This window comes from Eulemur rufifrons, chromosome 2, assembly GCF_041146395.1.
Source record: "Eulemur rufifrons isolate Redbay chromosome 2, OSU_ERuf_1, whole genome shotgun sequence".
Classification (NCBI taxonomy): domain Eukaryota; kingdom Metazoa; phylum Chordata; class Mammalia; order Primates; family Lemuridae; genus Eulemur; species Eulemur rufifrons.
The window spans coordinates 83,135,010-83,148,391 of record NC_090984.1 but is presented as its reverse complement, the minus strand read 5'-3'; the positions used below and the strand labels follow the sequence as shown (position 1 = coordinate 83,148,391).

At 42.0% G+C, this 13,382-nt stretch overlaps 1 protein-coding gene across 1 annotated transcript; it reads right to left on the bottom strand.

The window, feature by feature from the left end:
• Window positions 1-3,509: 3,509 nt before the first annotated feature.
• Window positions 3,510-10,897, bottom strand: PTGDR (prostaglandin D2 receptor). The gene is made up of 2 exons (XM_069464892.1): window positions 10,061-10,897; window positions 3,510-3,749 (listed from the first exon to the last, which is right to left on the bottom strand). Exons 1-2 carry the CDS (start codon window positions 10,895-10,897, stop codon window positions 3,510-3,512), a joined length of 1,077 nt encoding a protein of 358 aa, XP_069320993.1.
• Between the last annotated feature and the right edge of the window lie 2,485 nt (window positions 10,898-13,382).

Sequence of the window (13,382 nt, the reverse complement as noted above, 5' to 3'; positions counted from 1 at the left end):
AAAGCCTCTTTACTTATCCCTTTCAACTCTGCTCGTCTTTCTTTCTATGGCGCCAGCCAATCCAAAAACCTTACATTTGGTGCTGAAACCCGGGAAGGGCGTTTGGCTGTGCCAGCCGCTCTGAGGTCTTGGCTGCGCCACCCCTTTCCGTGACCCCTTTCAACTCTGCTCGTCTTTCTTTCTCTGGCGCCGGTCTATCCAAAAACCTTACATAATGTATCCCTGGAAATATATAAAAAGGTCAAACTGAAAAAGTTTAGAAAAAGCTTTACATATTTTAATGGAGATTTCTATCCTATAGAGAGCTAAAAAAAATATTATTAAATCCCCAATTAAAGCTCACTTCAGATATAATCTCTGGAAATGTTTTTGTGAATGAAGCCTCTTTAGTGTGTTTTCTTTCACATGGAAAAACTGTCAGGCTAGGCCCAAAAAGTGTCCACAAGAGGCCAAAGAAACAGCACATCTGAGGGAGCATCTTTACTTCCATGGTCCAAGTAGGTGAGACAGGTCTCATCACTGCTATCAGAACTCTAAACATGGGAAAGAAATCAGTGACTGCTGCCAGTAAAGATATTTAAAAGCTGTAACTTCCTTAAGAACGTTATAGATAAAATGCTATGGGAGTTCAGGTGTGAGTGATTACTTGCAACTGAAACGATCTGAGAATCAGAGGTCAGAGAAGCAAAACTGGAGTCTATTGCATATTTTCTTGTCTTTATTTTTGTCTTTTTATTTTTTGTGTGGAGCAGTGGTTCTCAAATTTTAACATGCATGAGAATCACCTGAAGGGCATGTTAAAGCATAGATTGCGGGCCTCATCCGAGATTCTGATTCAGGTCAGAGTGGGGGCCAGATAATCTGCATTTCTTGTAAGTTCCAGGCGATGATACTGCTGCTTGTCCAGGACCACTGATTGTTTTTTGGGAGAGAATTTTAGAGTGGAATTACTGGAGCAATAGAAAAGAACACTTTAGGCTCTTGATATACACTGTCAGGTTGCTATCAAGAAAGGGTGTACAAATTTACAAACTCACCAGGGGAACATGAATGTTCCTCTTAGAATAACTTCTTTGTTATTAAGTCATAATTTTTTGTTGGTCCTTGATGATTTGAATTTATTTTTGCATTTCTTTGATTAGGCTGGATTTTTAAAATATTTATTAACCATATGTATTTGCTCTTATATAAACTATTTCTTTGTGTTCTTTTTAGTTTTCAATTGGAGTCAAAATTCCTACCCATTTTCAATACCTAACTTAAGCATCTTCTCCCTGTGGAGTTCTCCTGACAACTCTACATATTGTCCCTAGTTTGGGCCTCCTCTTTGAATAGTACTCTGTGTGTGCTTTTACTACTGAGAATTTCTATGCTGTATTGTAACTGTTTACATTCCTGTCTCCCCCTGAGGCAAATGAGCAGAACCGGGTCTGAGTATTATTTATTCTGTTCCTCAGTACCTAACCAACTGCTTGGCACAGGGTCTGTGTCAATTATTTAATGAACTAATGAATAAATCACTGAAGATCACTGGAGTTGATTTTAACTTAACATGGATTTCATCAAGATGGTATGTCCACATTTTGGAAAAAAACAAAGAGGAGCACTAAGTCCTTAAATACCTTAAATAAATCTATGACAACTTATTTAAAATCATATAAATGCTAATAGAACAATATGTAAAAATTCACACTATCAAACTGCTAGGGAATGAAATATTGCCGGCAACTGTTTGCTCAAAAAAGAAAACCAAGCCTTTTCCTTTCATTTGAAGAAAAGTAATTTCCTCTGAAAAATATTATAAAATTATGTTTATTGATTCATCTGGGACCTTTTCAGGTTATCTGGACAGTTATCATAACACACCTGGCAAAAAGAGAGTACAAAAGTGACGCACTTCCTCTGACAATAAAACACACACACACTTATATATTAAACATACAAATGAAAGTTAAACTTCAAAAACAATTACATTTTTTCATCATGTCATACTCTTAAATTAAACATCTTGTATTCCTGATTTGGCTTTTTCACAGTTGTGCTATACAAAAAAATTGCATCTGTATCTCCAGGTTTATGCCATCTCTGAGATACTGGAAGAACCAGAAATGAAAAAAAATGAGGCTACTGCTAAGCTGGAAATAAGATAAATACTTGTACTCTTGTCTTCGGAAGGAGTTGCTGGCCGGAGGTGTCAAGACTCCTCAAATGTAGCAGGCTCTGCATCTCAGGCCAAGTGTGTTGCGTACGCGAAGCATCTCCAGAGATGCTGAAACCCCTCTCCCCTTCCCTATCTGTTCTTTTACCCAAAGTGAAAGCTCTTACCTGCTCACTGGGTTTACAGTCTCCTTTTCAGCTGCAGCTGCATTTCCCCACTCTTCCCTTTAGGTCTTCACGTTGCTAACCTTTGTAAACTTTCAAATTACAGTTAAAGTGCTCAGTCATGTTCCTTCCGAGCTGCATCCAGCTCCAGCTTTGAAAGTGTAGCTCTCAGGAACCTCAATAAGATCTTACTGTTTCCACAAAGAGCAGAATATGGCTGTAACAGGTAGCTGTTAAGGTAGATGTTGAGGCCATTGTCACCACCCTCAACTAAGTCCTGGGTGGGGTTTTTGCTCTTGCCAATGCCAGGCTGCTTCCCACAGTCAAATAGTAAACATGGTTCTCTGGTAAGTCGCACAGCACTGTTTTTCAAAGAAGCATAAATCCTTCCACCAAAGAATCCATCAATATGATAAAACTTTTTGTAAAATGGAGGTTCCAAAAACTGAAAGAACATTTTGCAGCCTACTCCCAAATTTTGATTCCTACTGACACCCCTGCCTCAATACAAAAGAAATTGGACTTCAAAAGGTAAAAATTAATTTTCTCTTGTCTGAGATGTATGCCAGTCATATCTTGCCTTGTGCCCACTTATGGATTTGGGTGTCCACATGAGGCAGTGAGTCCTCCCCAGATGGTGGCTGGGGAAGGCCCCTCCAACTGCCTGACCTGGTCATATTTCCCACTTCACTTCTCTTAGGGGCATGTGTAATTTAGGCTATCCTTAGAACAACTGGCAAAGAAAAGAACTAAACAGGGCAATTATAATATGAAATGAAGGAATCAGATTTCACTAGAAATGAATAGGGTAAGAAATTGTTATGCTTTTTAAAAACATCTATCACATAACTGTAGATGCATAGGTCTCAAGACCTCTCCAAAAATTAGGGCCACCAAGTACAAATGTTGGGACAATTAATATCATTGCTTTAAGACTTTTAACATTGTTTACAATATATGAAATTTTAGTTGCTGTTAACACAAAATGAAAAAATGCACTAAAGGGGTTCATGACTATAGAGTGACAACACATTGTTAACATATGTTAAATACTTTTGAAAATATATTTAGATGCTTTGGTTAAGGGAAATAATTTTTAAGAATTTAAATTGTAAGATTTTCTAAAACACCATGGTTCTTTGAAAATGCGATATTTTCCTCAGCTTACCAGAGAGTGTAAAACACGGTCACAGACTGGATTCCATGTTAGTTTGGCAGGAAGTGCTGTGCCAAGTCTTATATATAATAGGTCTTATGCAAATCCTATGAAAAAACATCCGAAATAGTGAAGTTCTAAAAATGATGAAAATCCAAGGGTCCACGATTGAAATCACAGATAGAAAACGCAAGGCTCGGAGGTCTTCCTTTTCTTCAGAGGTTCCATTTTTCTCCTTGACATCTTTAAACGCTCCATAGTAAGCACGATACTGTTTTGAAGAAAAATATTCCATTATGATATTGAAAGGTTGATGGCAGCAATAAATTCACTTACTTCACTTAAGTTTCTGTAAGAACACTGCAGTTTAGCTTGGAATACTCATTTTTGGTGAACTGATAAGCAGCTAAGGCTACTGCAGCTGCTGGGTGCACATGGGGAGCCGGGAAGGTAGGGGCAGACCTGGGAAGTCGGTAGAAGTTGAGGTATACATCACAGACCCCGTCTGATTAAGTCCCTGAAGGCTGTTCTACCTGGTGGGCTCCAGTTCCCGGGTCCCTGCCAGCCCATGAGCATCTGCTGAGTCTTTTACAAACAGGGTCACCATGCTTCCATAAATACAGATTCTCTTTCCAGCTAGTATTCTTACAATCCATACTTTCTTCAGTTCTCCTTTCCTTCTTCTGTCTGCTTCCTATCCTCTTTTATCAGTTCACTCAGAAATAAGTCACACTTATGAAACTCACATATATGGAGACACCAGTGAAACAGACATTTTAATCAATGTGAAGAGACAAGAAATACAACAAACAATGAAAAGGCACGAGGTAACTTGAAAGAGGAACTGTTCAACTCATGTAAACTGCTCTACTTATTCTTAGCATAGATTTGATTGTTACCTTTTCATGGTTGACATCCTTTTTTTTTCAGGCTAGTGGGGAAAACACGCACAAAAATATAAGGCTGCTTACGTGTGTCTAACCAACTGTTACTGTCTTGATCTTCCCTGAGGTCTCTGCAGCCTTCTCAGAGCCCTGCAAAACTGCCTCAAAGCACAGCTTTTCCTGCCATTCAGCCAACGCTGCTGTCTAGACTAGCACCACCATTGCCTCCCACTCTGCCTGAGGCCGGCCACCTTTTGTTTTTGCCATTACATTCCTCATGCCTACTGAAACTCTAACTCTATAATGGGACACATGGACTCTAATGGAACAGAAAATGTGCAAACTCAGTATTAGTAGGAGGGGATATGGATAAGAGAACAGATCCATTTAAGGCAATCAAGCAACGTCTCTGTAGAAGATGCATTTTCCCATAATCATTTCCTTAGCTTTCTACTTTCTTCTCTATAGAGCATTTCTGCCACTCCAATCTAATGCACTTAGGAAGATGCCTTCATTGGGGTCAGCTGTTACTTATATCTGGACGCCCTCTCCCATCTTTTCTGTTTAATACTACTAATGGCAAATGCCCTGTAGAGCTATACAATATTCCTAGGCATTGTTCTAAATACCTTACTTTAAAAAAATTCATTTTATCCTTACAAAAATCCTATGAAGTAAGTGTGATCATTATCCCCATTTTACAGGTATGGAAACTGATTACATGCCCTAATCTTACTTCCCTTCAAGGTCCACCTCAAATATTACCCCCTTTAGGAAGCCTCTTTGAGGCAGTGACTAAGCACATCTGCTGCAGAATCTGACTACTTAGGTTAGAATCCCCTCTTTGAATGTGCAACTTTAGGCAAGTTATTCTACTTCCTAATCTTTACAATGGGGATCACTGTATCTACTTTCCAGGATTATGGTGAAGTTTGAATGAGATGGTATGAATAAAACCTCAAGAACAGTTCTAGCATATCATAAGAACCAAATAATTAGCTAGCATTGTTATTTTATCAATTAGTGGATCCTTTCCTCCTCTAAACTCCCCTGTGACCATAAGCATTACCCTTTCTCCTGTGTTATAGTTTATGCAGGCACATGTGATGTTTTTCTCATTTTAAATCCCCACAATAAATATTACAGAGTGTCTTGGACATGGTAGGCACCAGATATGTGCTGAATGGATACACAGATGACAATAGGCTATATGTTTAAATTGACTTTAAAAGCAAATACTTTACATGAGTTTGTTTCACAGTGGCCCCTTTCTGCTCAAAGTGGAGTGTGGCAAAATGTAACTCCAACTATTTAAGTTTGCTTGATTAGTTGGGATCTGAGCAACTGAATGATATTTGTATAATTAAAACAAACTATTTTATTTCTAAGCAGTATTTATCCATGTCAATTCTATTAGGTTATTTGTATTTTCAAGTCACTTGATTTGTGTTGGAAGTGTATTATTCTACACCTGGCATTTTTACAGTGACTCAGATTCCATAAAAAGGACCTGTGTGAGCAGAGTGCCCTCTGATGGATTTTTAGGAGTCATTGAGCAACAGATATTGCTGTTGCCAACTCCGTGGCTGGACATCCCTGCTGGGAAGACCTCCCTAGATTCTGAGGCCCTCTTCTATCCAGTCCACCCACCATAACACCCCACACTTCATCCTCTGCTCTTTCCCTTTAAATCTGCTTCAGATCCTTTTCCCTGGGCCCCTCTCTTGCCTACCATCCCTTACGTGCCTCTAGCAGCCTCCCGTGGAAGGAACATCCCACCCCATTCTTTCTGACTACCAAAATGGTACACATACAAGAACTATCTCAATGCATGCAGAATACCCTCTATTCACTTCTCTGACTCCATGGATTCTGATGTAAGTGATTACACAAGCTCATATCTATCTTTACCTGGCTTTCAAACCTTTCAACAGTAACATCTAATCTATACACAATCACCCTCTCTCATCCATCTCTATGCCCCCACCAGCCTCTAGTACACTCAGGTTTTCTAAGGTAAAAATAATTTTGATGAAAATATGTTATACGCTTTAGAGAATATACTGCAAAATGCCTCTAAAGCTCATGCTATATTCTCCATACTTTCTTCCTGCTATATCAAATTGGAAATTTGAAAATTCAGTCTAGTTAAGTATCATATTCTAATCCAGCATTCTTGTAAAGTTAACAAAAAATCATACTCCAACAAACTCTTCACCAGCTTAATGAAATATTTATTTTATGGGTAAGTTGCTGTTGTTGTTTATGTTTCCCCCAACCTTCAGATACAGCCTTATTTTTCCAATTGCTAGTTCCATTCCTTAGAAGAGTAGTTTCCAAAGTGTGGGGGTCTCCAATACTCATTCAGTGGGTCCACGAGGTCAAAACTATTTTCATAAAAAGATACTATTTGCCTTTTTCACTCTCATTCTCTCACAGGTATACAATGAGTTTTACGAAACTATATGACATCATCACTTCCACAACTAATGGACTATGTGCTCATATATTCTTGTGTTTTCTGTATTACTTTGTAATATAGTAGGTTGAATGTATACATATGTGCATTTTCAGAGACTTTCAATACTTCTGTGCTCTTAAGATGATTTTCTTATTTACCCTATAATCTCTGTAATCTTACTATTGTTCATTAAATCATTTTGAAATCCCAGTTTTCCTTATACCTATGTAAAACCACAAGTACATTTTGTTATCTTGTTTTGTAATAATATTTTTATTAATATAATTTCTTAGCTTTATTTCTAGTATGATAAATACTGATAGATATAATCCACATAAAAAAGAGCTGTCTAGGTCCTTAATAATTTTAATAGTATAAAGGTGCCCTTAGACCAAAAATTGTCTGAGAACCACTGCCTAAGACTAGATAACACTATCTCTTGTTTTTTTTTCAGTATTCACGAAAGCTTAATTTTTGGAACGTTTCCTTAGCACAGTTTTAGTAATTATAATTCCTCAGTATTCTTTAGTGCTGTGGTTATGTATTGCTTATAAATAAGTATGGTCTAAATCATTATTTTGTCTCTTTTTTCTTTCCCTTCTTCAAATGAACATGTGGAATCAGAATACACAGTACGTGTCATTTAATTATTTTAAAATTTTCTGTCTATGATCAGTGGAGTAATTGGAACATCCCTTGTATTACTTCTCTTATCAAGGTAATAATTTTAAAAAAGAGGAATAATTCAGAATTAGAAATATTTAAATGTAGTCTATTACATAGTTATATATGATGCAATAATTTGAATGTTCCCATTTATTCAAGAATACAAATGCTATTTTAAAGTGCCTTGATAGTCACTTTCCATAATTAGCTTTTTTATATAACAGTGTTTATTTTGGAGATCGTATTTCTTAATTATCTATGTCTAGAAAGAAATAATAATAAATGGAAGTTATAATTATTAATAATAGTGATGCTAATTATTGAGGCCAGGCACTAGGTTAGGAGATACACACACACACACCCCCATATATATGTATATAATTTCAAATCTTCCTAGTTATTTTACAGAACACGTATGACTATCCTCATTTTACAGATGAGGAACATAAGGTCAGAAAGGGTAAATAAGTCTCTACTATAGTTAGTAAGTGATGAAGGCTGATTCAAACTCATGTCTGATGCTAAAACCCTTACCCTTTCTAGAAAATGATGGTTCCTGTGAAAAATGCTATCAACATTACATATATTTGGAACTTTACAAATTTTTTAGAAAATCATTTTCAACTTCATTATTCCTTCAATTCTTGCAGTACCCTAAGTTACTCATATCCCCTTAGAGACATGTCCAATTGCAATGTTCTTTCCACTGTATCATGCTGCTTTTAGTATTAGTCTTACTAAAACATTCAAACTCAGATGAAAATTTCCATGCATTTGACTGTCTGCTTTTATCACAGCATAGGTAAATGCAGCTTTCACTCTAAAATACAGGTCTGTAAAAGTTTTCTGTAAAGGGCCAGATAGTAAATATTTTAGGTTTTACTGGCCAAGGGGCAAAATCATGACTATTTGATAGGTACTTATGAGAGAAAACAGATTTGCACAACTTTTTATTGATGAAATTAAAAATATAACAATAATAACAATGATGACTGACTACATGATTTTTTTGTAATACACATCTACTGAGAAGAATGAAATGTTTTCTTGGCATGGTTTTTGGTTTAATTGGAGCTCATATCCCTTGGGCCCTATCATCTAACTGAATGCAAATATTTGTTTGTAAGGACTATTCTTAACTCCAGAGCTGTACAAAGACAGCAGGCAAAACAGATTTGGCCTGTGGGCTGTGTGGTTTGCCAACTCCTGTTTTAGAGGGTGGTTCTACAAACGTGATCCCTGAATCGGAAGCTTTGGTGTCACCTGGGAACTTAAGAACAAAAGTTCTTCAAAAATGTCTAAATCAGAAACTCTGGGAAATGGTGCCCAGCCATCTTTCTTTTTAAAAGCTATGCTGATGATTTTGAGCATGCTAAAGTTTGATAACCACTGCTATATATCATCTATACCTATATCTGTATCTATATAGATATATTTATTTATTTTGGGGAGTTCTGATTCTGCTCCTGTATAATGATGCTATAACTACTCTTTTCCCACACATTAAGGACTTAAGGTAAAATCACTTTATATTTCTCCCTTCATCCATCATTGACAGTAACATCCAAAATTGCTACAGCTACACTGTTACAAGAAACTTGACAACTTTTCCTATTCACATAAGTCTCAGGACTCCAAAGACACAGAATTGGCAATGTAATGTATTTAAATGCTGTTCTTGTTGAACAGGTACACTGGGGGTGGAGGAAAGGAGAGAAGCAATACGGAATCGAATAAGGTTTCTCAAGGTTCAGCCTCTCCCAGGGGTCTTGGCGGGGACCCCAGGGGCCACTGCCTTCAAAACCACGAGGTAATTCAATCTCCACCACCATCCCCATTAGTAAATTGAAACCTGAGATAATGGCTTTCAAGTCACCTCACTTGCCACGATAGAAAAAAAACCTGTCAAGACAGGTTGTCAAAAATCACATGACCAGCTGAAACAGCCTCAGCCTCTACCACCACCATTCCTGGGTGGCAGCGGCAGCGCCTCCAATTTTACCCACAAGCTTTCCAAAATTAAACCTATGCCTTTAGTCATTTACCTCTGCAAACCATTCTGGCAGAATTAAAACTTCCCTTTTTCCCTTTCCACGCCAACACCCCGGTGAAGAACCCCCAGACACCATTTGCCTATTTCTCATACCACTAAAATCATGGGCAGGTCTAACAAGACATCACCTGGCCTTCGGGGGGTAGAGGACTTGTATTGCCAAGAAGGATGCAAATTCTGCTCCTCGAAGGTCTGGGGAGCAAAAATGACCTTAAGTTCTCCTCAGAGGCAAGCAGAGAGGAGGGGGTTCTGCCAAATGGGCTCTTTTGTTAAGCTAAGGAGACAGCGTCAGGCTCGGTCTTTCCCTTCAGTTCTCTAACTTTCCGTCTTTTCACCCCACAATTTGGATTATATCTTGGGGTTGTGGAGGGAATACGACTCGGGGAGCGCTGCAACAAACCCGCCTAGCTTAGGGCGCAGCTTCTCTCGCACCGCGTCCATCGCGCTCCACCCTGCCCGCCCCGCGCCCGCGGCCCGACCGCCCCAGTGCCCTACAGCTTCGGCGCCCAGAGACTCACAATTACGGGCAGGGAACACATGGTGAACAGCACGGTCATGAGGGCCAGCAACAGGAGGTGATCCAGCTCCTCCAGGGGCTGTGGGGACGCCTCCCTCTCGACGGCGTGCAGCTCCCTGGTGCTGGAGGGCGCGAGGCGCCGCAGGCGCCGGTGCATCGTGTAGAGGTTGCTCATAGCGCCCAGGTTGCACAGCACGGTGGCGAGGACCAGCAACGCCATGAGGCTGGAGTAGAGCACAGAGTAGCCCAGCACCGACAACGAGCCCTCCTCGTGGACCATTTGGATAAAGCACCAGGTGCCGGGGCAGTACTGCACAAACTTCCCGAAGCCCGCGAAAGGCAGTGAGCAGAAAGCCAGGCAGAAGGCGCTCACGACCGGCGCCACCAGCGCGCCCCGGCGCGGGGTGATGTGCCGTCGGTAGAAGAAGGGGTGCCCCAGGGAGAGCCAGCACTCCAGCGCCATGGCAAGGAGCTGCAGCGTGGAGGCGAGCCCGAAGAAGGACATGAAGAAGGCGAAGACTTGGCACAGCGAATTGCCCGATGCGGGCACGAGCACCCATAGGCTCTGGTTCTGCGCGTAGGCAGCCAGCACGACAGGGCTCAAGAGGCACTTGCCCAGCAAGTCGGTGATTGTCAGGCCGCACACCAGCACGTAGAAGACCGACGGCTGCGGGCGCGGCGGGCGCGGAGGGCACCATCCCAGCCCCGAGCGCGCCAGCAGTCCCAGGGCCAGGAGGTTGCCCAGGAGGCCCGCGCTGAAAAGCAACCAGCCCATTGTCGCCGAGTTGCCCTTCTCCACTGAGGTGGCGTTGTGGCAGCTGTAGAAAGGCGACCTCATGGTGGACCGGAGCGGCGGCCGCGGGAGGGCTGGGGCCCCGGCGCCCGGGTGCGAAGGAGCCCCCTGCCGTCGCGCGCGCAGCTCTGGCAGAGAGCCTGCGCGTCAGGGAAAGCTCCGCGGGCGGCGGAGCGTTCTCCACAGCAGCCGCCTCCTGTCTGAACTCTCAGGTCACACCCCTCTCTGACGGGCGGGACGCGCAGTCCCGCGAGCACCCGGTGCTGGCACTGCAGAGCGCGGAGCAGCCCAGGGAAGAGCTCTGCCGTGAGGCGCGGGGCTCTGAGGAGAGACAGACGAAGTCGGAAGGAGAGAAGAAAGTAACCAGAGGTCTGAGCGCTCAAGGCCCGTCCTCCCGGCCAGGCAAGAGCACTGCAGAAATGGAGGGGAAATTAGGCAGTAGCCACCAGGGAGGAGAGGGGCACCAGGCAGGTGGTGGTGGAATTCTGTGGGTGCCAAAACTCTGAAGATGAGCCAAGGGGGAGGCTGAGAAAGGCCCCACCTAATTTTCTTGAATTAGTGGGAAATGGAGGGATAAAGGAAACGCACATTTGCATAACTAAGCCTCAGCTTGTTCTCTTCTAGATCAGTGCAATGTGCGGCATTAACAATCATCTCCGTTGCAAAGCTGAGGCCTTGGAAGGTTAAGTGATCTGCCCAAGGTCACAGAGCTAGTAAGTAGCAGAGCTGGACCCTGAACCTGGATCTTATATTTATAGTCAGTCTGTCTTGCTTCCTTCGCGTCTCCTCCCAAGAGCTTTGCCAGGTTTCAGGGAAAACCGAGAGTCGGTGTTGGTCCTGGGTTCCATGAATCACAGGGACTATGTAGACCCGGTGGGAAGGGAATGGTTAACAGCACGGACGCTGTCACCAGACAGCCTGGGCTCAAGCCTGGTTCTGCCACTCAGTGCCTGTGGGACCCTGAGGGGCTTGCACACCCTCTCAAGCAGCATCTGTCCAGCCTGCTTGGCTCTTTCGAGGCATAGAAATAACACATGTAAAATGCCAGCACGTAAGAAGTGCTCAATCCGGGCAATTCCCATGATTCTCACGGGATGGAAGGGTGTTTTGTTAGCTGATGTCTAATTGAAGTTTTTAGCATGGATTTTGAAACCAGAAAATAGTAGGCTTGGTTTAAAGCTTTCTCATGGCTCTGGCTTGTGACTACTAGAAAACATTCCTTCCCTTCTGGCCTTTGACTTGGCTGTGTCGTAAAGGCAAGGGAATTAATTGTGATAAGTATGATTTATTTCTTTAATTAACACTCAGAACCCTGGCTTTGAGTGTTGAATTTGAGTGGGATGACTGAGGCCGTATTATGTAAGCAAGTAGATTATGTCTTGGCTTGAAGAGGCTCATTTTTAGTCTCTGTGCCTGTTCTGATGGACAGACAGGGAAAGAGCGGGATCCTTGGGCTTTAGATGTGAAAGCCTGAAGGGTGGACGGAGAGGCTGCATCCAGACTGAAAGCCTGGTCAGTAATTCAGGCTATGGAGTGGAGAGTAAGAAGCCAAGCTGTGGGATTACATTAAACTCCACCACTAGCTCTGTGACCCTAGATTAGTTACTCAATCTCTCTGAGTCTCAGTTTCTTCATAAACAGGATATGGGACTTATGCTGAACTCATAGAATTGTTGTGGGGTTGAGAAAACATGAAATACTTGGCATAAAGTATGAATAATAATAAGAGCTAACATGGGTCCTTGTACATGCTGGGCACTCTCTAAGCCTTTCACATATATTCGCTCAATAGAAGGCCTTTCATAGGGTTGGTTCCCTGTCTTTCACCTTCTCTTTCTCTCATCCCTGCCTCTTATCCCCATCTCTAGCCCCTAGCAAATAAGGATGGGTTCAGAAGAGTCCTACTTGAGTTGATGAAGTGGAAGGAGGAGCAGACCTTAAAACCAGAAGACATGAGAATCTGATGAAAGCTGAGCTCTCCTCCTTAGACAGACAGGCAGACACACACACACACACACACACAACTTACATCAATTTCAGGGTGTTCAGTTTCCTGAAGTCTCTCTGTAGTATACAGAGGAGACCCAATGGATACTAGCTAAAGAATCCTTCCCCTAACAACATTGCATAGGTTGTTCTTCTGAAGTGTACCTACTTCAATTCTTTGCATCCTTATTTTTTGGCCACAGCTGCCTCTAACTTCATATCGCTTCCAGAAATAGGGCTAGGGAGAGGAGCCCAGCAATGTAAACAACTTCTTAAAAACAACCCCAAAGTGTTACTGATGGGGCAGCTATGGGTCCCTGACATGGTTTACATATGTCATGCTTCAAAGGTTGAAGGTTTTGAACGGGTGAAATTCAGGAAACCACATGTTTCCTCCTGGGCAATGTAGCTAGTCTTTGCCGTGGGGTTTCCGGTTGCCTTTCCTGCCTGCTTTGCTGTTGTCCACGCTGCCCTGTTCTTAGGCTTAATTTTGGAGTCTTCTGTCCCTGCTCTTAAGAAATCCTATTTTACAACTTTATTGTAG

Bases quoted from the DNA above. Each gene is read 5' to 3' on its own strand.
- PTGDR (XM_069464892.1), bottom strand. From the start codon at position 10,897: ATGAGGTCGCCTTTCTACAGCTGCCACAACGCCACCTCAGTGGAGAAG. The intron at 3,750-10,060 runs GTGAGTCTCTGG...TCTTCAAAACAG, and splicing joins TGTGTTCCCTGCCCGTAATT to TATCGTGCTTACTATGGAGC.